Source organism: Seriola aureovittata, chromosome 18 (genome assembly GCF_021018895.1).
Source record: "Seriola aureovittata isolate HTS-2021-v1 ecotype China chromosome 18, ASM2101889v1, whole genome shotgun sequence".
Lineage (NCBI taxonomy): Eukaryota > Metazoa > Chordata > Actinopteri > Carangiformes > Carangidae > Seriola > Seriola aureovittata.
This window is the reverse complement of record NC_079381.1, coordinates 15,484,776-15,508,923: the sequence shown is the minus strand read 5'-3', so window position 1 is coordinate 15,508,923 and position 24,148 is coordinate 15,484,776. Positions and strand designations below refer to the sequence as shown.

Below are 24,148 nucleotides of genomic sequence, written 5' to 3'. Positions count from 1 at the left end.
TCCACTTTGAATGTCTGTCATGCTCTCTCAAGGTTTTTTTCTAATCTGGGCCCCAGTGTCAGGATCAACAAAGTGCCTGTGGTGACACACTTTATGATGGTCACTTCCTGCCCCTGTCAGAGCGGTTAGGGAATATTCACTGGATGTCGATACAGCCTAACTCTAATTGAAGCAGACAACACGCTGCCTGGAAGGTGCTACGACATGCCATAGTCATACTTTCCATCCATTATGGATAAAGACAGTATGATACCCCTGATAACTAATACTGTACAATCTGTGTGAAGTAAATATTGCAACACTAGCAATTATACAGCAATTCAAAATAATACTTGACATTCAAAAGTATGATGATCAGATTTATAATGCCATGAAACTATTATAAGACATGATTGTCATTGTAAAGATTTGTAGTGATGAAGTAATGAAAGCTTTATGCACTTTGAAATCACATGCACTATAATGTATTATGCGTTTGGGGTTCATAGAAATCCAACATTTCATACGGGCAGGGAGTGGATAGTTTACAGAGTGACGAGGTCATATAGTATTTTAATGTTGTCCTTTAAACATACAGTAATACTGCTGCAGTTTGTGTCTAGTGGGTCATCAACAAGCAATGAAACAAGCTGGTGATTTGGTACACATAGGCTCTTTTGTTTTTCCCCCGTCCTTATTTTAGACTTAAAGTCCTGCTTGATGTGGCGACACCAGTCGTTACAAGTGGATAAAGTGCAGTTTGATACTAAACTTGTCACATTTCTGGTGGCAGCAAATACCCCTTTGGAATATACTAAAAATACAATAGAAAAGCAAATGTGCCACCACAGTTGGCGTTTCTGTTTACAGTGCAGCCGGACAAACCTGCCGCAAACCGATTTCCTGCTGCGTATAGCGTGAGTAGTTTCCCACGCAGCAGCAGGGCAAAGTAATGGAGATGGTTACGTTAGTGAGCAGCTGGAGGTGTGCAGCCTGTCGCCTGAAACTCTTCATCTCACGGCTCACTGTGGCTCTTTTGTCTTGTTCTATTACTGTCTGCTATATTTAAAACTGATCTGCTGACAAAAAAAAGGAAAAAAAAATACAGAAAATGACAGTTTTCTCCTTTCAGCAGGCACAATTTTGATAAACGTTCACTGTCAGCGCTAACCTGAATGACAAATACATTGCATTTTCCTGAGACAGTTTTACAATAAAAGCCACGTAGTGTTTTCCAGTGAACGCTTTTAATGTGAACCTGCGTCAGTAGGAAATGTCCAGTTTGCATTATCAGTACAGCTGTGTTGAGATACAAAGAATAACCAATCCAAACTCCTGGAGAAGAGTAGAATTACCGAGTGTATATACACTGAATGTCTATTGCAGTGGAAAAAAAGTCAGCCAAACAGTATCAGAAACATTTGATTTTTATAAAAAATATTATGACTTTTACAACTTTAATGATGAGCAGCAAAATATTAATCTCCTGGTCGAGACCATGATCATCTGTTTGAAACTGCAAATATTTGAGTTCTAAGACCTTCAAGTATGATCTTTGCTGAAGTCGGAGTAATTCATCATGTTTATTTCTTCTAACAGAATGATGCAGTTGAATTGGCATAATTTACAGTTGATGCATTGATGCAGTGAATGAATCGTTACACCCCTTGTAAGCATCAATTAATCCAAAAATAATAAAACCGGGACACTGGCAGAAATGTGTTAATACATTCTATTAAATTTTTAATTTGTTTTCATTCCGCCATCTCAGTTATATGTTTGCATCCAGTTGATCCTCAAAAGATAACTTTAAAGTATGAGCGTTCCCAGAGAGAACCGAAGACACAAGATATGAGATACAGTTCATATCAATGTTTCATGCTGAAAAGTCCAAAGCAAATGAAAGCTTCTTTTATTGGCTTTATTGTTCAGGTGTTGACTTTGACAGACTTTGACAGAGTTTCTTCTGCTTGCCTTCATATACTCTCTCTTTGCAGAGTTTAATATTTATCTTACAATTGCTCTGTAATGAGTGAGTCTGGTATAGAGTGATAGCTCCAGGTGGGGGAAAAAGCTACATTTCATTACAATCAGTGGGCACAAAACATTACTTTTCTTCAGGCCTTTTCTTGATTAAGGTCTAAAATAGAAGCAGACATGATAAAGCCATCGGTACATTCATTAAAGCAAATGATCTTTGGTGAAAAACATTCTCGTCCTGATCCACGTGAGATGAGGGAGTTGGCCGTATGATTACAATAATGTATTTCCTAGCAACCACTGTCTGTGTTTACTCGACTCAACTGTGCTGAGACAAACATTGGAAGGGAATCAGATAAAATGGTGGTCTCAATAAAGGGCACTGAGGGATTAACCGACTTTAGCTGATTCTTCAAAGAAAAAAAAAAATCCTCCATCATCAAACTCTTTGTTCAAAATGCCAAAATGTTGCTTGTTAGAGAACATGAATGTGTGGGAGCAAGGAGTGTATTATCCTTGCATAAGGACCCACCATACAGCAGTATAAGGCTTCACCATTAAATGCTTCAGCAAAATTGTAAGGTCGTCAGTGTCATTTACAATAAGTATACATAAATGAAAGTATTTATTCATGGCTCTCCACTTCCATATCATAGATCCTGTATTTTCTGTAGGTCACAGACACTTCCACGCAGGCAAATGTAACATACCCACCCTCCCACGCAAGTTACTTGAACACCATAAAGCAATAATCACCTATGTTCCCATTTTCCTCCTATGCAGCTGCAATGCCATTTATCTCCTCTTAACTTCCTTTGATAGGTCATTAAACCGGTCTTGGAGCTGTGAAGTAAAGCACTGAATCATGTCGCAGGTTCCATCTGCTGGCATGCTAATCTGGGGCAGAGGGGTCCAAGTACATATGGCTGCCACATAAAGTTTTATATAATAATTGGCAGTGACGGAGCCATGAGGAGGATTCAATGAAAATGAATTGATATCTAAGAGAGCCGCAGATAGCGGCAGAGGTGGATACAGTGAGAGCCAGGGTAAGGAATGAAAAGAGAGAAACTCTGGTACATCTGCTGCTGAAATCTGAAAGTCTCTCTCAGTTCTCTTGGCTTGAATGTTTGCTCCAGATTTCAGAACAGCAACATGTACCTCTTCCGAAGCTAAGCCATGGAACAGGAGTGGAAGCTGAATCAGCATGTACAAGTATGGGATGTGAGCCCTGTCCCGCCAGATGAGAACTTGTGTCTCTGCAATGTTGAGGAATTGCAAAGTTGTCAGAAAGGAAGACTTCTGCAAATCTGCCGCTAAAGCGTTTATTGATTATCTGCTTGAAAAAAAAAAACCCAAAAAACAATGACATTCCTGCCATTGTGAAAATCCGTATTGTCAAATTATAAGCATTCATTAACTCCTTCCAATACTTCATGTTGACTTCATCCTGCTTTCCTTTTTGGGAGCTGTGAAGACATTACCTTTTGAAATGCGGGCTACATTATAAAGTTGTGTGATTACGTAACAGTCCACTGGCAGAGAGGAATGAAACTTTAAATGCTACTGAAGAGTGCTGAATAGAGCATTAAAAAGTGCTGCCGTCAAGCTGTGCTCAGGCAGACTGACACATCGCTGACTGTGTGTCAGAGAATTCAAACTAAGTAACCAATCAATTTGAGGGGACCCACCTATTCATGGCTGAATCATTATGAGGAGCCCTTGAGGGTTGGGAAAAAAAATACTTAGAGGAAACCTTTGAATGAAGCTGTTACAAAGCACTTTGCTGTGACTTTTATCCAAATTGCTTACTTTTTAGAATTGGGAAAAAAAAAAAATCACTTTCTTTAGGGTGATAATAATGCTGCTGGGTCTATCATAGTGTCTTAAAGAAACCTTTACAATCAATATGTGTATGTTATGTGCCTGAACTAACTCCCACAATGCCTTTTTATTTTAGCCTCTTGTGTATTTTTTGGTATGTTTTTTTTTATTGCAATCGAGATAGCGCGCAGGAGTCTTTGCATATTTTGAAAGTTGCTTAGTATGAGCATACCAACAGTATCAGTGAGAAACTACAATGTATGCATGTTGCCGCAAACCATTCCAGTAGCAGGAAATATCATAATAGGTCACAATCTCCTTCCTTGTCTTGAATTACAGTGTGGAATAATGGCAACAAGTGTTTTTGCCGAACATTTGGTTAGAAGATCATCATTTCATCATTTTATCCTATTAGACATTAGTCTAAAAGGAGCTATTTGTAATTTTTACTATTGTGACATACCCAATGTTTGCAACAACATAACAGTTGTTTATTTACCAGTCTCAAGTCTTTTTTTTCCACAAGTAATTATTGTGAGGAACTTTGGAGTGGTTTGCAGGATATTTTGTTGACAAAACAACCTTGAAACTCTGCCTGAAAAAAAGGCACTGACTTCTATTTTTAGGATGATAACAAGAACAGGAGAAATCCCTTTTTCAATCTTCTTGTTGGATTGTTATGGTTCTATTTTTCATGAACTTAAGTGGACAGCAAGCAAACCTCCATTTTCTTTCTTCAAGAATGATTTGAATACATGTTTTAGTAGGATTAAAATGCAATACCCATAAAGCTCAAAGAACAAGTCAAATCTTCCTGGTGTGAATTGTGGAGTGTGTGTGTGTGTGTGTGTGTGTGTGTGTGTGTGTGTGTGTGTGTGTGTGTGTGTGTGTCTGTGTGTGTGTGTGTGTGTGTGTGTGTGTGTGTGTGTGTGTGTGTGTGTACTGGATGATCTTTATGTTGAATGTATCTGCCTTTTTTGAGCAGAGCTCGGATTTCAATTAGAGCAGGCTTTTAGGGTGGCGTTATTGAGACGATGAAACCTTTTGTTTGTGTTTGATGTGGTGGAGTGTCTGTTGTACTTTAAGTCACACACTTACTATAATTGGATTCATCATTCGTGTACTAAAGTCTGCATTAAATATACCTAAATTCAAAATAAATCTAATTCTGAGGAAATCCTTTTAAAACTATCACTCAGTAATTAGGAAATTACATTTCCCCCTGTCAATAGACTCAAATAAGTCATTTCAGTAGTGTGGAGAGTGCACACTTGTTTATACTCATTCCATTTGAATGTGGGCAACTGAATATACACATACTCACACCTTTTAGTTCAAAGTGCGAGCGTATGTATCACACATCCGTGCACGTACATATATGTTTGATAGAGGTGTTTGAAGTGTTGGGAATCTGCACAATCTGTATGGAAATAGAAACATGTCTGCATTTGACAGAAAGAACAGATGATGATGATGATGAAAATCACAGCTTCTGATTAAATTAGCATTGAAATGATGCCTCCTTCAGTGATCTAATACATCAGAAATTCTCTCTGGCGTCACGTCTCCCAGAACAACCAAATATACAGAATTACATGTATGAACTGTCTTATAACAATAACAAAATCTAAATTTGTATGCAACTGTCTATCCTGACAATTTCACCACGCAATAAGAAACCTACTTCCATGAATGCCTAATCCCTGACTATCAGTTCCTGGATATGCTAAGCATTAGCCTCTGACTCAATAACAGTGTCTTCTTTTGCATTTCACACAGCTCAAGAAAGCCTGGTGTTTTCAGGGACAGGGTGATTTGTTTTTGTTTTTTTTCCTGTAACCCTCAGAGTAACAGAGATTCCTGTAATGTCTGTTTGTGGAAATGGATTCTTGATGTGTTTCTCAGTGGGTACAGAGGCAAACATCATGAACATCCATGCAGATATTTTGCAGGGGTCTTTTTAACATCTGTGCTGTGAAGTACATCTTTAACTGCAGTCAAAAACAGCAAGGGTAGAATGAGGCGCAGTTGAACAAGTTGTAATATCGGTTAATATGATTCCTTGTTGGTTTTTGTGTTGTCTTCCATGAGATTCAAGTCAGAGCACCGTACAGAGAAAATTATCCTACAGGGCATCACGAGACACTGGTCAAATTACAGTCCGAAAACGGAAGAAGCAGAATATAAAGCTTCTTAATCACCACACTCATTAAAGATGTTTGCTATTGTTCTTTCCAGTAACAAAAGTAACTTTAATGTGAATTTTCAGAGCTGCTTTGTACATAGGGAAGGATATTCCAGTATTTTTTTTTTTTTTTTTTTTTTATCATCAACATCATCAGACAGTTTAGGCCACAGCGTGCACCGGCAGATGTGTATTGTTTTCCCACAAATGCATTTGGTGAGATAGAGTCTGGCTAATTATTGTGTTACCGCACTGGAATTAATGCTGTTTTACTATCATTTTGATAATGTAATACTGGAACTGCAGCAATTGTGGTGTAAACAGCTATTTGTTTTTTTTGTTTTTTCCTGTGATTGTCAGGGAATTTGCACGTTGGAAGGTGAGGAACACAGCGATCGAGAGAAGGGACCTAATCCGGAACCCCGTGCCACTCATGCCTGAGTTCCAGCGCAGCGTCCGCTTGCTGGGCCGCAGACCCACTACTCAGCAGTTCATCGACACCATCATTAAGAAATATGGAACCCACATTCTCATCTCAGCCACCCTGGGAGGTAAGAGAGGTTCACTGGTTTCATTTGCTCACTCCCATGCTTGATTACCACTTTTTACACTCTGTTTTAAATGTTTTTTTTCACACATGATTTGTGGTTTGCTTACATGCATGTCAATTAAAGGTGAGGTTGGAAAGGCTCTTCTCAGAAAATAAATTAATTAGGCTGCAAATTGGACGTGTATCTAAAAGTTGTACTAGGTACCAAACTGTTAATTCTTGATATGAATATTTAATGTGAAATTTAATAATTAAATACAATTAATATAAATCCTTTAAAAGCTGGTTCATTTATCATTGAATTGATAATTATCAATCATAGAGAATACATGCAACATACTACAAAAAAAATGACAGATCCCTTTCAGCAAGTTAATGAATAAATATTTCTCTGTATATTTGTACAAATAAATGTCAGAATTCAATGGCCCCATGTGATTATACTGTGAAACCGCAACAGCATGGTGTCCTGGATTATTCATCTGCCTGTTTGCAACAGTGTCAAAAACAGCTTCAGTGAAACAGTTTGGGGCCGTGTTGTTCTCCAAGGTGATGAAAAACTCAAACTACAGCAAAACTGCAGCTACATTGGAAGAGGGCAGGACAAAGCAGACTGGAGAAAATCTCTCAAAACAAATAACTTTCTGCCAAAGCAAGATTTGGGTGATCTTAAAGTAACCACAGTGGAAGACCAGCAGATTTACTGAACCATTTTATAAGACATCTTTGAGACACAGCAACATCTGCATCCGTAAAGCCAAGCCAAACGGAAAAAAGAAAAGCCAGCATGAGTAGCAGTTTCCAAACCATTACTTCGCCGACAAGTCTAAACATTCAGCATTTTAGTCAAACAACAAAAGTTGAGAGTGTATGACAACTTAAAAGCATGTACGACCTACATTTCGATATGCCCAGGTTTGTGGATCTGTCAGCCGTCTGTTGTGGGTGGCCTGCACAGGATCAGCTCCACACTAACTAAAGAGAAGTACCACTCTATTCTGCAGAGGTTTTCAATCTCGTCTGGCTTAAGTGGATTTTCCAGCAGGACAGTGACCCGGAGCTTTCATCAAAGCCATGACAGGGCTATCTGATATCAATCGCTGCACCTCTTCCCCGCTGAACATGTGTGGGGACATTTGAAAAGTGGAAACATACTGTAACATCATGGAAATAATGTGAATTCTCGCGTTCGGCAAAAATGCAGAAGCGAGCTGTAGCTGCTGGGAGCTGCCCATCAAAATACAGAAATCAGACTTTCAATGAATAGTTTTCTGCTATCTAGAATAATACATATATTGTATCTCATGAATGTGGGGTGTTAAGGTTCGCTTCCTGATGAAGAACAGGTTTAAGAAAAAAACTGGGTAAATATACTTAAAGTATGACAAACCAGATTCAGACACAGAACGACTAGCTTTACATGGTGGCCCAGCCAACTGATCTACATACCGTATAAACATGTCATGATGACTAACTGACTTTGAGCATATTGTGTGCAGCTATTTCAACTCTTCACCAGCTGGCAGTCAAAACTCAAAATTGACACATAAAAAAAAAGAATTCCCATAGCCATGATTAAATCAGTATGTATACCTAACACAATATGCTTTTTTTCCTACAATGGATAGATAGATCAAATGTGATTAAAAAAGACGTGCCAATTGTATGAAATGTATAAGAAATCATCCTCTGAATCAGCTCCATGACTGCACAAGAATCTACAACACTGCTCCAATTTCATTCAAAACATCCCAAGACCATTACAGTCATACATATGGTAATTACACCTGTAGATAACCTATGGCCCTTTCAGGTAAATGGAGGAGGATGATTATCATATGTATTGCTCTGGTTTATCTACAAGCACTGTCTAATTAAAGAACATTATCAGAAACAATTAGCACCTTTGAGATAGTGAACATTACAGAACAAGCACTGTCAGAAACTAGCATGAACAGAAATGTGTATTGCTGGTATTTTATGAAGGCTGTTATTTTTGGCAATAATAGTAATAATAATAATAATAATAATAATAATAATAACCCCCCAAAAATATCCCACAAATTGTAAGCAAATATATTTTTAAAAGGCACATTAAAGGTCCAGTTGGAATACTCACCACGGGAAGAGGAATGAATTTATGTAATGGATGATTGCGGTATTTTGAATGTACTTCCCAAAATAAAAGTTAAGCACCCTGCTGTCCAAGTCTAAATATAAATGGCTTCTCCCTCAAATCTCTTATCTTATCTCGAGCTCAGAGGGATGCATGGAGGCAGCTAACTGTGATTACTTTGCCAATTGCATTTTAAAGATATAATTAGTAAGATAATCCACTCTTTTCCTCAAACCCTGTATTATATAATTGTATGCATGAAACATTGCCAAGTAGTCGCTCCACTTGTTCTAAAATGAGGTTTGTAGCTTTGTAATCTCACAATCAAATGCCTTTGAGAAATATTCATGATACTTTTCATGTCATGTTTTTTCCTCTCCTTCATATAACACCGTACAGGATCTTAACGCACGTTAAGCTGGTTTAATTGGGGTATATTTATTTCAATTTTTAAAACATCTATTAAACCTATAATTCAGTGGAGATTCTTTGTATTTAGAAAAGCGGTGGAACAGAGCCAGCCGGTATTGTCCAGTCCTTTTGTCTCGTAATTGCAGAACAAATTAAAACAGTTTTGGTATGCCGGTACTGATACTTTAATTAGAGCCATTGATGCTTAAGCAGTTACAAGAAAAAAGAAAGGAGTCCTTTCATTTAAAAAGCTTGAAGTCCACTTAATGTTAAAGACAAGGCTGAATAATGTTGCTAAACAGTGCAGAGCAATATCATTTAAGAAGGGTTAGAAAGCTGCAAGATCAAGTACACCACTTCGTAAGGAGATTCGTGCTCTGACACTTATTTTGGAAATTGGAAATACAATATTTGGCTGGAACATTATATGAAGGTAAAATGTAATTAAGCGTGTCTAAGCTAGGAGGAAAGACACTGCCACAGATTCACCAGGTGGCTAAAATTGGAGAATAGTTGGGTCACAGAAATAATCAGTATCATTTTCAACCACAGAATCATTGGCAGTCTCATTGTATTGCATCGCTATATATATTTTTTCTGCCTGCGCTTTGCATTTCTTGCCTTTCTTTCTTTTTTTCACCTCTGGCTCCTCTTCTCTACCTGTGACTTATCACCATATTATCTTTAACCTTGAGGCCATTTTGTTTCATGTTATGGGTCAGTACACTCTTATCTCAATCGTGTGATTGCCCATTAAAGAACACAGTTATACGAACCAATAAAGGTGCACAGCCGACTAGTGATGAAGTAAGAAGAAGCCAATTCTCTCTTTAGCCACCTACTCTTTGTGATCTCAAGATTCATTATACACTTGAGAGGGAAGAAGTGAAGTCTTCTTCTCCCAGGCAACGTGAAGTTGAGTGGTCAAGTGTAAAGAGCCCCATTAGAGTTTCCCTCCTATGAACTCAATAGAAATGGTTACAATGCTTAACCAATGTCATATAGCTATAACATGTACTTTTTCTGTTATGAGCCTACTGGTTGTGTAAGGCTAACAAAGGCACATGACTGATCGAAATACTGAGCTGATAATTACTGAAAAATATAGAGTAATCACATTTATGTATTTTGGAAGCATATTAATATGAAAGTCACATTTTATCTAACTTTCTAGCTTATTTTTATTTTATTCTTTTGTCCATATTGATTGATGCAGCACTGAAGTGACAAATACATTGTGTCACACGCATATTTAATTCCAGCAATTCCCCATTCAGGAATGACAAGATACTCTCTCAACAATGTCTTATATGACAGTTTCTGCTCTAGTGCCCACACAGTTAAAGGAACCCTGTAGAGTTTTTGACTACTAGTCGTGTAGTGCTATGGAGCAACATTTGCAAGTGGATTCCTGTTTTGTTTGTATTGTGTATGTACACAAGGATGTACATATATGTGCAAGGTCACATGGTTGATGATACGCAGTCCAGTACCAGGACTGCGGTTTCACATTATTCCACTAGCTGACATTTGGTGGCAGTAACATGTAACGAAGCAAGTCAATGCATCCAAAGACAGCGAAGAACTAGTAAACAATGGACAAATTAATATATTAAAATAACAGCTTTACAAATGTTTTTTTGAGGAAGAAAATGCATACGACATGTTTTTAGGCTTTGAGGACACACTTAATATGTTTTGATGAGTAAGACTGGATGTAAACAGAACTTAGGAAACTGCACATGGCACCTTTAATGTTAGGTTAACTTAAGGCAGTTAAAACCACTTGGTTTGGGTTAGGGAAAGTCCATGGTAACATGACAGAACATGACGCAAGTACCGCAGTCTCCTGTGTTGATGTCACACTTTTTTTTTTTTTAATCTCCAGTCATTCACCCTGACCTCCTGTTGAAGACTATGTGTACAGTGAAACTTCACACTAACTCTGCCCTTGCCACTACAGCTGACCTGCGTTGTTCTTTCAGCGAGGAAACTCATTGAATGATTTCAACTGATTATGCAACACTGTCTCTTATCCCATTTTTAAAACTAAAGCTCTAAGTTTAGAACAGAATTACTTTTGGACGCTACGAATAGAGTGTGACCTTCTTTTTTTTCTTCTTCTTCTTTCATTTTATTTATTTGTTTGTATGTAAATGTTCTTTGGCTTCTTTTCATGGCAAAAACAACAACGCTGCCTGTGGTGTCTGGAAGCACTAGGCGCCAACACACAGTGCTTAGAGGACAAAAACTGTTTGTGACAATACCCTTTGTTTATGTCTGGATTTATGGAGACAGTCTTCACTGAATATTATGGTTTATATATCTTGTTTGTTTTTTTTGTACCTATGATGAGGCACTTGCTCAGGGTGCAGTGAGATGATCATGCACTAACTGTTCTGTGGTTCTTCATATTTTAAGAGATTAATCAGATTAAAATGATGTTTAAGGAGCTGATTGGGCTCGCATCGGATTTATTTACAAATATCATAACAATAACTGGAATGATCAAAATAATGACACCAGTTTTAACTTTAGCTGTCTTTGGAAATTGGACCATGTTAGTTCCAAACTGTAGCTCTCAGTAGTAAATGTAGAAGTACGGTACTGTAGTAATGACTGGGTAAGCTCCATTCTAAGCTTTTAAGAGACGATGATTGTCAGTTACTTTCTTTCAATACTACAGACTGACACCGTCTGCTGAAGACATTATGAAAAGTAATTATCAATTATCCCCTGCCTTTTTCCTTTCTGAACATTTTAACTACCTCATACCTACCGGAGCTGCCTTTCTGGGATATGTGAATGTTTTAAAAAAAAAAGGGATGTATATTTTGAAGTGTAACATATGACCCGACTGCATCCTGGGTGCACACTGCGCGTGGGAGACTTGAAGCTTTTACAGAACAAATACGTCTCAGATTTCCCAACAAAAGACACCACCACTGTGAGTTGATGCTCCGGAATTTAACTGAAGCTCTGAAGCTGAAATGGAAAAACACATCAGAACAGTTTGACATAGATGCTTAACATCTCCGATTTGCCTGTAGCCGCAGAGAACTATACTGGGGATTTAAGTTTATTGACAAACCCAAACATTTCTAAGTGCCCAAGGCTTAAAGATTGGGCAACAGAGTCACTGCATAACCAAGGCTGTATATAAACGCAATAGAAAGGTATTGCTCTTGGTATTGATCTTGAGAAAAAAGAAAAGTGTGAAGGACAGATTTGAATTTTGCCAAAGCTGTGAGGGACATATTTCAGCACATCTGTCATTTCCACTCCCCCATATGTTTGAAATCAGTTTTCTACTTTGAGTGAGGGCACTGCTGCTTCACCGTGAAATCTGTTGGTGTTTGCACAGAAAGGTCTATAGCGTTAGTGTTGAGAGAAGCAATTGCAAAAATTCATGGGAGAGCAGGAGTACAAACATACAGGGCTAAGGAGGGCAAAAAAAAAACACCCCCAAGTGAAGCTACTGTGGCTACAAGTGACATATGTAAGATAATGGTGAATGCTATACACAGTGTAACAATACCACAAGAGGTTATGGTCATAGGCTGTATTCAATTGCTGAAGGCTGCATTTTATATATTATCATTTGAATTTCATTTTTATGAGATAGGATGTTTTTTTTCTTCTCAAAGGGTTACATAGTGCCCTAAAAATGTATCCATTTTTCTGTCTGATGACTTTTTTTCTTTTCTTATTACACTGACGAGATAAAGACTTCACATGTAGTAGAGACTGCATCTGTGCTCCTCCTACTCTCGAGTGAATACACAACCTATGACTGGATCGCAAACCTTTTCACTGCAATAGTCTAATGCGTTCAGCACTGAGGAGGAAGATGTAGTTTATTAAAATGACTTGAGATCACTGAAGCCTGAGGCTAGAGTTCGTACGCAGAACTCTGGCTGTGCCCTTGGTTGTAGTGGAAGAATACAGTCTGTCAACACTGGAAGCTTTTACCACATCATGCTTGAAACTTTTTGTAGCTGTTTTTGGCATTGATATATCTCTTGCATAAACCATGAACAATCTATGGTTGAGGATAAAACTGATTCATTTCATTCCTCTGCTTATTTGGATGTATTGTATGTATGCAGTTATTACACATTTTATTTTAGAAAGTCTATCCACGAGTTTCCAAGAAGTAATTATAACAGCAACCAGTGGCCATATATTTCTGATGTTTTCACAATTAACCACTCTCACCATTTTCTTTCCTTTTTCATATCTATAAAAATACATAAATTTATTGTAATTGCTTAACAATAGACTATTATTATTGCAGGATGTGGTCCCAAAAAATTACAAAAAGAAAACAGCTTTAAAAGGAGATATTTGTCATTTTTTTGCTATCGCTACATAGTCAGCGTTACTTACTTTGGCAAGAGCTTCAGCCATTGCTGTGTTTACAATACAAAAGGTAATAATATGCCCTCTGAGCAGCGCTACGTCTTCAGAGCAGCCTGAACGCTACAGTGACTCTGTATCGTAAAGTGACAAGACAGTCCGACCGGGCCGGGTCAAGCTGATTAACATGCTAACTTCAGTAAATGAAAGGAATTGATAGAAATAGAAGCAAAACAAAAGTGTTGCTTTCCACTACTGGAGACTGCTCTTGGCATGTAAAGGAATGAAGTTTAATATTAAACTCACGTTTCTTCTACACTGATAAGTAAACAGTCGTTAATGCTAACGTTGCCTATGTAGCAATAGCAAAATTTACAAAGACCTCCTTAATCGCATAAAAGAATAAATCAGGATAGGTTCCCAAAATGTCCTGATACCTAAGGTATAAAACTCAACCTAGTTGTCACAAAAATAACCAGACAAGTACACACACATACATATTATATATGTATACCTTATATTATATCGTAGATGCCCTTGCACATCCACTTTTGCTGATTTTGAGGAGAAACAGTACAGTGTTTTTAAGTGCTTAAACACATAAGCTCTGCATGAGCTGATTAATTCTGGCAGTGTCAGGGAGGTGCCCTGTAATAATGTACCACATTGTATTACTTACAGAAAGGTGCACACAAATTAATTTTTTTAAGCCACAGAGGTAATGATTTTGCCTGACCAGTCGCAATAGCCACAACATATTTATGTTCAAAAGACCTCCATTAGGCCACACTTAGTCGCAATAGGGATAAAAAAAAAAAAAAAAAGGGCAGATCAAGGGCTTAATGTGGCACCATTATTCTTGTGCAGTAGTGTAAGTCAAGTGTGTGTAAGTAACTTTGCTAACCCCCGAGGGAGAGAGAGCATGGCAGCGTCAGAGAATGGGGCCTTGTCCCCTCAGTGCTTGTACTCTAACCAGGCATGAGACATTGGCCCTGACTGCTACCCACCCCTAGTCACGGTCACCACAAGTTAAGTGACCAATTCCAATGCATCGCTCGGGGCCACCTAACCATTCACAGCACTGGAAACCTGAACATATGTGACATGCTCTCGAACGAGTTCCAGGCATATGGTTTGCCATTTGAGCAGTAATCTTCGAAGGAAAGGTTGCATGAGCTTGGGGAAGTGAATCTGTGTTTGCTTTTTATGCATCTGTTTCTGCTCGTAGGAATGAAAGATGGAGAAATATGATGTGAAGAGAATGAGCAGCTCAAGCCTGTTATTTTGTATCAACAAACAAACATACGCCATGAAAATCAGAGCGATTGTCTGGTGCTCTGCAAATATTTGGTCCCATTGCTGCTCTAAGTGTTCACATTCATCCCCCTTTTCAGACACTTACCGAAAGGTCAGGGTTTCTGTATAAAAACCAGCCTCCCTCTATTTCCTGTGGACCGTCAAACTTTACATACAGCACATAAACACAAGAGATGAGGGTCCTGTATGGGCTTTTGAGTTCTCACCTCTTAGATCTTAAGTCTGGGCATAGGACTCTATTTATGGAGAGAGATTAGAGACATGCTGATTTTTGTGTGTGTGTGTGCATAATCAGTTTTATATTCACAGTAGTTGTGACCTTATTACAGTGGCGGTGATGTGATTTTAAACTCACATCACATTAGAGGTGGGAAATCTATCTCTAACCCGGCAAATGGAGGATTTCAGGGTCGACCCAAGTCCACATTTGAACATCTCGGGGGAACAACACCACCATTAGCTACAACAATGGCTCATCAGGAGTGTTTGGCTTCATTCTGTTACGTCAGGAAAATACGAGCCAAATTAATCTTACGACCAGTTAAGAATATGTCAACATATTTTTTAGCTGCTGAAACTTTATTGTGTGCAGTCCAGTTGATTTACGACAACCTGACACACAAGGTATTTTTCTATGATTTAAAGTGTAAAACGAGAAAGAAATAGAAAGGAAAGATATAATTTAACACCTCTCCAGGCAGTGTCTGTATCCCCGGACAGGGTCAGTGATTTGAATTGGCCATGCACATGAGTAATTTTACTCAGTCATCCAGATGAAAATTTAAAAAAAAATAAATTTCCGGGAAGATGCCAAACAATGCCACTGCACAAATAAAAAGGTACAATCCTCAAGTGGCTCCACATAGCTGTAACACCAGCTGCAGCAGCTTCTGTACTCATCCCTATTTGATAATTTTCTTGGCACTAATTAAATCTCTGCAATCAGCGATGTTATTTTCTATTTGTGTGTTCATATTCTATTTGTCTTTCCTCTACATGGGAAAGCTGAGAATAAAGATAGCTAGATGTGAGATACAGTCGGAAAGTGGTCCCAGACTTTTGGACTGAACTGTATTTGTTCTCCACAGGAATAAAATTCCTGTGGTATCGAAGTAAAAATTCTATATCACTAGACCTCTCATGGAAATAATGCCATCCCAATAGGGGTAAATCCGGGGACATTTCTGGGGATGGTGCCAGCTGGGGATAAAGCAGCAAATATGGAGACGGTTCCTGGAAAAGTGGGGCATCTGGTTTCTCAAGCTAAAACTGCTTGCCTTGGTTTTCAGGCCTCTGACTTATCTCTCGTGTTAAGAGCTGCATTGGCGTCTGAGATAAGCCTGAATTGGACAACTCTCACAAATGAAGACATTGACAGTACACTCACATTATTTATTCACCGCACCTTAACTAAAGATAATTTCTTCAATTGAGACCTCAGATACTCGCTCTTTTAATATATATTTTTCCCCCTGCTTAGTCACTTAACACGTGGAGCATAATCCTAATCATATTTCCATTTCCTTGTGCTTCCTGTAGGAGAGGAGGCACTGACTATGTACCTGGCCAAAAACAAGCTGGACAGGAAGCTTGCCAACGCTACTCAGAACGTGGAAGCCCTCCATCAGCTGGCCTCGTCATACTTCATTGACCGCGACGGCACAATGAGGAAGCTGCATGAGATCCAGATTTCCACCAATGCCATCAAGGTTGGTGCTGCATATTAAACATTAGCGTACTATATATTTTTTTTCTTTTTTCTTGTGCAATGAAAAATGAATGCCACTGTTAATAACTAAAACTACAAGAGAAGGGAAAGGTCATCCTCTTAGTTGAGGTAAGGGAAACTTTCACATTATATCTTGTAAACAGCAGCCTTACCTGAAGAATTTCTGCTGTTCTACCTCTGGTAATGAGAGGAAACAGTTATTAGAAAGTGGTTGCCTGTCAGGAAAACGTAAACATAGTGTACCCACACGAACAATGTGTTTTGACAATCAGATAAACACCTTATTTTCACTTTGTCCAGAGACAGATGGTCGATAACTACAAAGTAAATGAACGTGGTGAAAATAAACCAATTCAGACAAGGACAGACTGTTACACATGTACATCTACCTGCATATATGCGTCTCTGTGATTCTGAACACGTATTTCCTGTGTCCATATTCATTATGTGTCAGGGTCATATGAGAACGGTTTTAAACACAACGGTTTCAAAACATAACATTTTGATTGTGGGAGGCTCTGGAAGTAAGTTAACCTGTGAACATTAAGAAACTGGAACAGGGCACATGGATTGATCTTAGCAAATGACAGTCTCCTCTTTCTGTCTGGGACGACGAGAGGAAAAATACGAGGCCTTCTTCCTGCAACTGCTTGCCAATTCTAGACATCCACATGCTCTTTCCAGGGACCAAGGACCCAGGGACACTGAGGAGAGTGGTCTAGGGAAAGCAATTGTAGAATATAAATAACATCAAGCAAAACCAAGTAAGCCAGAGTTTTTGGAAAATCCCTCCCTCGTGACTATGTTTCAGTAATTAGCCCGAGTTGCTTCACGTAGGAGGAGGGAGGCAATATCAGCTTAAGGTTAGGTTCTGTATTAAAACTCCCTTTCATGCATTTCAAGTACTTTTTTTTTTTTTCTTTTTAAGTTTTTCCAAATTTCCGCTTACTTTTACTTTTTAAAATTTAATACCGACTAATAAAACACAAAATGTCTCAAATAATAATTATGATCATTAATAATTATAATAATGATAAAAATGCATTACGCAACAGGGCTTGATGTGTTATTTTCTCCAGATACATTTCTGTTTAGTCTATACTTACTAAATCATGCGAACTATCAAATGGCATGCCGACACACAGATCAAAGTATTGCTGTCAGCTGTTTATTACACCCAGTTTCGTGAATGTGATGTCAGAAATGTAATTAGTTTTTCTACATTTTTTTTTTTCTTCATGTGTATCTGCCGGAGGCTACATTTTATAAAACGCTTACTCAAACGAAACACTTAGACAGCTTTATTGCAAGAAAAACAAAGAACTGAAAAGAAGCTTGACCACAACAACTCAGGCCCCACATAGTGTCTAAAAGTGAATCAGTCCCGTACCAGGTTGGCAGCGATAAGCATTATGATTCCATGTGTATACCTGTATAACAAATAAATAATACTGCCGGGCCCAGGGGCCTTGGACAACATCCCCTGTTTGCCATGACCTTGCTCATATGCACCTAGTTTGCGAGACAATACATGCACCACCACAAAAAAAAAAATTAAGTTGGAGTGAACCTTAGTGTGCAGCACTGCTTCTGGGATGTTTTATTGTGTGAGGACGTCAACTTGATTAACATGTTTGCAGTTCAGCAGCAGGGGCTGCTTGCCTCTATTATGCTCCCAGTATAGTTGTAGGGACCCGGATAACCCTGAACAACGGAGCATTGAGTGCAGACTGTGAAATGCATCAGTGTGTTTCTGGTATTATTCCACCTGAGTATTTTTTTCAATTATAAGTAAAAATTGCAAATCGAAACAGATACACAAAAATGATATATTTACCGCTGTGTCGTGGCAGAAACAACAACAACAACATACACACAATGGGAACGATGCCTCTATTTTCTCACAGTTTGAAAACCTCAGTCTACAAAAAGTGCAGGTAGAATTGTGCTACCTGCCACAGTCAAATTTTACCAACACTGAGTGGGTTAGTCGGTGTTAATTTCAAGCCCTGGTGATCATAATTATTTAGACTTCTCTGGTTTTCCATGGGTCTGCAATCACACAATTCTTGGCAGAAAGCAGATTGCAGATGTGAAAATAGGCTGCACCACGGAGAAATTGGAATGCCTCATGATCATATGGACTTTCATCCTGCAACAGTGCATCACCTCTTGCAACAAACACACTCTCTAAAGTTCAATACTGAAGTCTAACTTTAGCCTGCAAGATTTTGAGCCCACGCTTTGTGAACCACTGTCTTATGAGATGATTTTCACACCAAGCTCCACAAAACCGTAATTGAAATTTTGTAAAAAGGTATAAATACAGTTAAGTATGGATTATAGATGTTTTCATTTTTTTCATGTGAGCTGAATAACATTTTAACATGTGGTTAAAAATCTGTCTAATGTAATTTGACACACCTGATCTGGCGACTGGATGTTTCCTATTTTCAACACTAAAAAAACTTTAATGTGAATATGGCAAAATTGCCAGTAAAGTCGTGTCTGAGATAAAGTTTAATGGGATATATCAGAATATTTTATCTATAACTGCATGTAGGCTCCTTGAAGCGTTTATTTTTCACTTCATATAATTCCTACAGCCATCTGAATGCAACAGAAATATCTATCCATGCTCAAATCAAACAAAGTACAGTTACAGAACTTTAATCTATCATGCCTAGCTCATTTAAATCATGCACAATCAGAGCCAGACTGCTGTAAAATAACCACAGAAAAGTCTCTGCACATCAAAAAGCTTTTTGTTGGTTATTGTAGGTGTTCTAGCTCAAGATCAGCAGGAGTGTAGGCGTCGTGGAGGCATATTGGACACACACACAGAACAGAGATCCATGAAAACTAATTCAAATCTATCTCACCACTGTACATCATCATCCATCCTCAGGACTGCCCATTCCTGCCTTTATCTTAGGTTCCTGGGGTGCAACAACTACAACTTTAATGCCCTCTTTGACAGAAGGTCTGCCAAAAGTAGTGATGATGAAAATGCATTTTTAATTGCAATAACCAGAGTGATGTTTGTTTATTTGAAACTAATTATTAATTAATATTATAAACACTATTATGACAGTTTATAGACTTTTTATTTGCCTCAATGGAGGGATGATGCATTTTAATTTCCATTGATGGATTTACTGGCTTCTTGTTGATCAGTGGTAAGAGCATTGAAATCTTCCATGCGGTAACTCCAGCACTGCCACAGCTGCTGCCAAGCACCTGTGCACTCGCACAAAAGCCTCCAATCCAACTCTCCCATACACCCACCAATGCTCCACCTCTCTGTCTTCATTCAAGGAGCACCTTCCTAGCTTTTTGTTGTCGTGAGTGACAAGTGGATTAAGGGGCTCTGGCAGATGAGACTCCAGGTAGCAGGAAGTCAACCATGACAAAATTAAGCAGACCTGACAGAGGCTGCTGAGTCAGTTTCTCTGGAAAGGAAGGCAGGAGGTGTTGCGAGGCGAGGAGTATCCATACAAGCGTACGCGCACACACACACACACACACACACACACACACACACACACACAAACTTACTGCAAAGCTGAGTGAACTGCATATCTGCTGATCAAGACTGATGGACCTGTAGCATATGTCAAGAGGTGAGGCTTTGTCTGAGTTTGGAGAAGGGCTGCGAATGGATTGGTGATTGAGGGGGTGGGTGCATGCAAGATAGCTTGCCTTTCACCTATCACATATTGCATCCTCTGAGACTCAGCAACGGTTTTTCTGAAACTCCCAATAGATGTGTCTTGCCCTTCTAACAGGATAAAATTGAAGTTTAATAGGTTTGCTCCATCAAGTGAAAGAAATGGGGCGTAAAGTAGTGTAAAGTAGGAATGGCTGTAAACTTACATTGTTTTTTGTTTGGTGTTACAGTGTGCCAGTAATACACTTTGGGCAGGGTAGCTTAAGAACACATAATGTTTATACCTATTATGGTGCTTCACAATACACTGAAGCCACATTTTGGGACATATTGTGTTTTCTGTGTGTAATGATGCACAGTTTTAAGCTTAATTACCAACTGGGCAAAACAATCCACCGCCCCAGGGGCCCTAAAAGCTCCAGGTTCTGTGTGTGTAATTGCTCTGTGGTAATTTGATTAACAAAGTCAGTGATAAGCTCCCTGAAATGATATTATTATATACTCTCAAGGTCTTGTCTTGTAGAGAAACCCAGTGTCAACATTTAGCTCAATAGTTCATTTGATGCATATTGATAAGGTCCATTTGCATTTCATCAAATTACCACAAACTAAAAGCAAACTAAACCACCTGAACTCTATGCAATAATTTTCATTGCATAAACTTTGAGACCTGTATCCATGTATTCTGTAAGTTAAGGTTTTGATGTGCACAAAAAACTTTTCTTGAAGTCTGGTGCTAGTTGTGTTGATGACTGCAAGTTACACAGTGGCATACACAATTAGTACTTTATGCAAATATCACCCCCTTAAAAATTAAAGGCGCTATATTGATGCACATATTAATCATTATGTTGTGAGACAGCACCATCATATGAATTTGAATAGCATAAAATGTAACAGAAATTAACGTTGAAAGAGCTAGTGCTACTCTGCAATGTGCATAATTGTCTGATATTTTATGACCAAAAATCATCTAAGGCAGAACTGCATCCTGCGTATCTCTCGACTATGGATAAAGGCGGCATAAATTGCAATTCTCCAGTCACGTCGGAAGCAGACAGACAGTGATCAGAATGTGCAGAGGAAGCAAAGACCAGCAGAAGGCGTGGATCTATAAACACAGAGAACAAGGGCTTTGCTCCTCCAATATTGATTCAGTATGGCTGCGAGACCTGCTTTGGAGTGCAAACTTACAATCAGGATGAAAACCACGTGTCAATACAGCAGCAATGCTTTAGACATTTTGTGTCTGCAAGTAAGAAGGTTAAAAGTCAGGTCCACTTTGTTTCACTGAAATATTCTGTGAGGCAGCTTGTAACTTTGGCCTCAGGGATTCAGCGTTTCACTCATTTATTCACGATTAGCTCATTCACCAGCTGCCAAACAGTTCACCCACTTCATTTATAGCATTTGGCATTTAACACACACACACACACACACACACACGCACACACACACACACACACACACACACACACACACACACACACATGAATACTTTCAATGAAATTTCTGAATGTCTTTGAATAATTCTGAAGAAATAAAAAGAAAAATAATTATATTATTTTATCAGTCAGTACAATACACTAAAAGTCAGCAATGTACCATATTTGTGGTTTCCTGCCAATACTCTGCGTTTCATTTCCCTGATCCCACGAGGATCAAAGAGAGAAGAGCCTTCTTTTGTTCAGCATTTCTATATGGTCAGAATTTAATAAGCAAATGTATGCAGATGGCTTCGTGCAAAACCACTGGTGCCATTAATAAAATTGCTGAATATTTAGATTTTTTTTTCTCCCTGACTTAATACATTCACATGTATCTATGTTTTCTTCCATCAAAGATACCTTAGATTTACAGCCAATCAGAGCAGAGGTTGTCTCACATTTGAAATTATTGTTATTTATATTATTAACTTTATTTTAACTTTGAAAAATGGATTATCAAACACCCCAAAAACTACCGATAACACTTTTCTAAACTATAGACAAATTACGATCCAACAAGATTTATTTTTTCAGTGATAGAGTTTTCTTAGGTCACAAACTAGTAGTACAATAGTGAAACTAATTTATTTGAAAACCTAAAAACATTGGATTAAAACAAAATACAGATTAAAATGGTTATATAATACATTTAATTAGGAAATACACCTGCAAACAAATGGCTTTTCATACCTTATTTGCATCTGTTGTACTATGTAAGATCCATCTTATCTTGTCTACAACAAGATTAAACAGAGGAGACTTCAATATCAGGCAAACAAATGCGGTCAGAAAACCTTGGTGATTAAACACTTGTTATCCCGGGGAGCATCCATTAGCAAATAAAGAAAAGTAGTTTTACAATGTTCCAATCTGAATTTTGAAGATAAAAGAGGCTGTAATTTGGAGATGGCTGCATATTGTGCAGATGTCAGGGACAAGCTGCTGAATGCCCCCTCCATTCAACAAAATGTCCCAAATGGTTTGCCGCCAACTTTCGTTTGGCTCTTTGCCTGATATCACACAACTGTTTCCTGTGCACAGCACTTATCCTAGGACCAAAACAAAGTAGTAACCAAAAGTGTTACCTTCCCTTGTAGAAATTTAACATTGGTTGCTTATACAAGATGGGAAAAACTCACAAATAGAAAGGCAAATCTGAAACCAATAATAACAATAATACTTTGTTGTTACCAAACAATTCATGTTACAGCTAAATCAACTGCACATATTCTTGAAACATTCTGATTTGAAGGAATTCTGTAATTTAACTTGACTCATATTGTCATATTTTATTTCATTAATTATTTATTAATTATATGTTGTTATTATTATTATTATTATATTCTCTATCTCTCAGGTTTGCATTGTGCTATGTACTTTAAAAACTAATGAACAATTGTTCACAAAAAAAAAAAAAAAAAAGATTGAAATGAAAATATGAATAAATATATATCTGCAGTATATAAAAACAATTTCAGCTGTGTATAATTTTTGCAAGCATTATTTGATTAAGTGTGTCATTATCAGACTACTAATGAGGCAGCAGAACAGTACGTGAACATCAGGGCAGCCAGCAGGACATATAGCAATCAGTCTTTGATGACATCAGACATCTGTGCAGACGCTAATGCAAACTTCTCATTATAAACACAGTTGTCGTTTCATCAGCAAGAAATACAAACAATTCTTTGATTGTTATTGGACTCCTACAGGTTTCACATGCTGTGCAAGCAGTAATGGTTGGAATACTGAAAACACATTACTATTAAAGGTTAGATGTAAAATTGGTCCCTGAGGAGCACTGATTTTATTGTTAAATAATATTCAGTGGTAATTAAGATCAATAATAACCAACGTATCATGAGGTATGTTTTCAACAGCAATGATAGTTTTTTGTGTGTGTGCGTGTGCGTGCGTGCGTGTGTGTGTGTGTGTGTGTGTGTGTGTGTGTGTGTGTGTGTGTGTGTGTGTGTGTGTGTGTGTGCTCTGTGCAGACTAGATCCAATTGCTTGCCAATAAAAGTGAGGACTGATGGACTACGTGCATAGTGGCTAGCTGAATGTATTTAACCTTTCATTCTTGATACCCCTTTCTGTCTCTTTGAGCCTCTGCACTGCTTTAGAGGTCTTGGCTACAAGGGAACTTTAATCAAAACCAAGACATAGCCCCACTGTGCTGCTGGCGCCCTCAGCAGAACCTTAGTCTTGTTATTTACCCGAGACCCACCTATCCAGAAAAACATCAGCTAAAAAGAAAAAGAAATGCTTTTAGTTGCCACCCACTCATGCACTGAAAAAATACACCCTAAACCACAGTGGTGTAATGAAGACCACAAAGTAAGAGTTAAAACAAAAAGGCAAAGAACAAATGTAGACATAACAACAAAGTGGTAAATGCCATCACTGATGGTACAAAACTGTAAAATAACTTCTCTGCCCTCGTCTGTCTTGTCATTCCCTTGTTTGAAATATACAGACTCACATACAGCTATGGCAGCGTGCAAGCATACATGTCTACACTCAGACAAACAAACAAGCACAC

At 38.2% G+C, this 24,148-nt stretch overlaps 1 protein-coding gene across 2 annotated transcripts in view; it reads left to right on the top strand.

Annotated features, from left to right (window-relative positions):
- The window catches only part of brinp1 (bone morphogenetic protein/retinoic acid inducible neural-specific 1), a 110,764-nt gene that overhangs the window by 43,096 nt on the left and 43,520 nt on the right, over nt 1-24,148 (top strand). For both annotated transcript variants that reach the window (XM_056403128.1, XM_056403129.1), the window contains exons 3-4: nt 6,329-6,519; nt 16,261-16,430. In XM_056403128.1, coding sequence (XP_056259103.1) covers nt 6,329-6,519; nt 16,261-16,430 — 361 coding nt within the window. The remainder of the gene's footprint in view (nt 1-6,328; nt 6,520-16,260; nt 16,431-24,148) is intronic.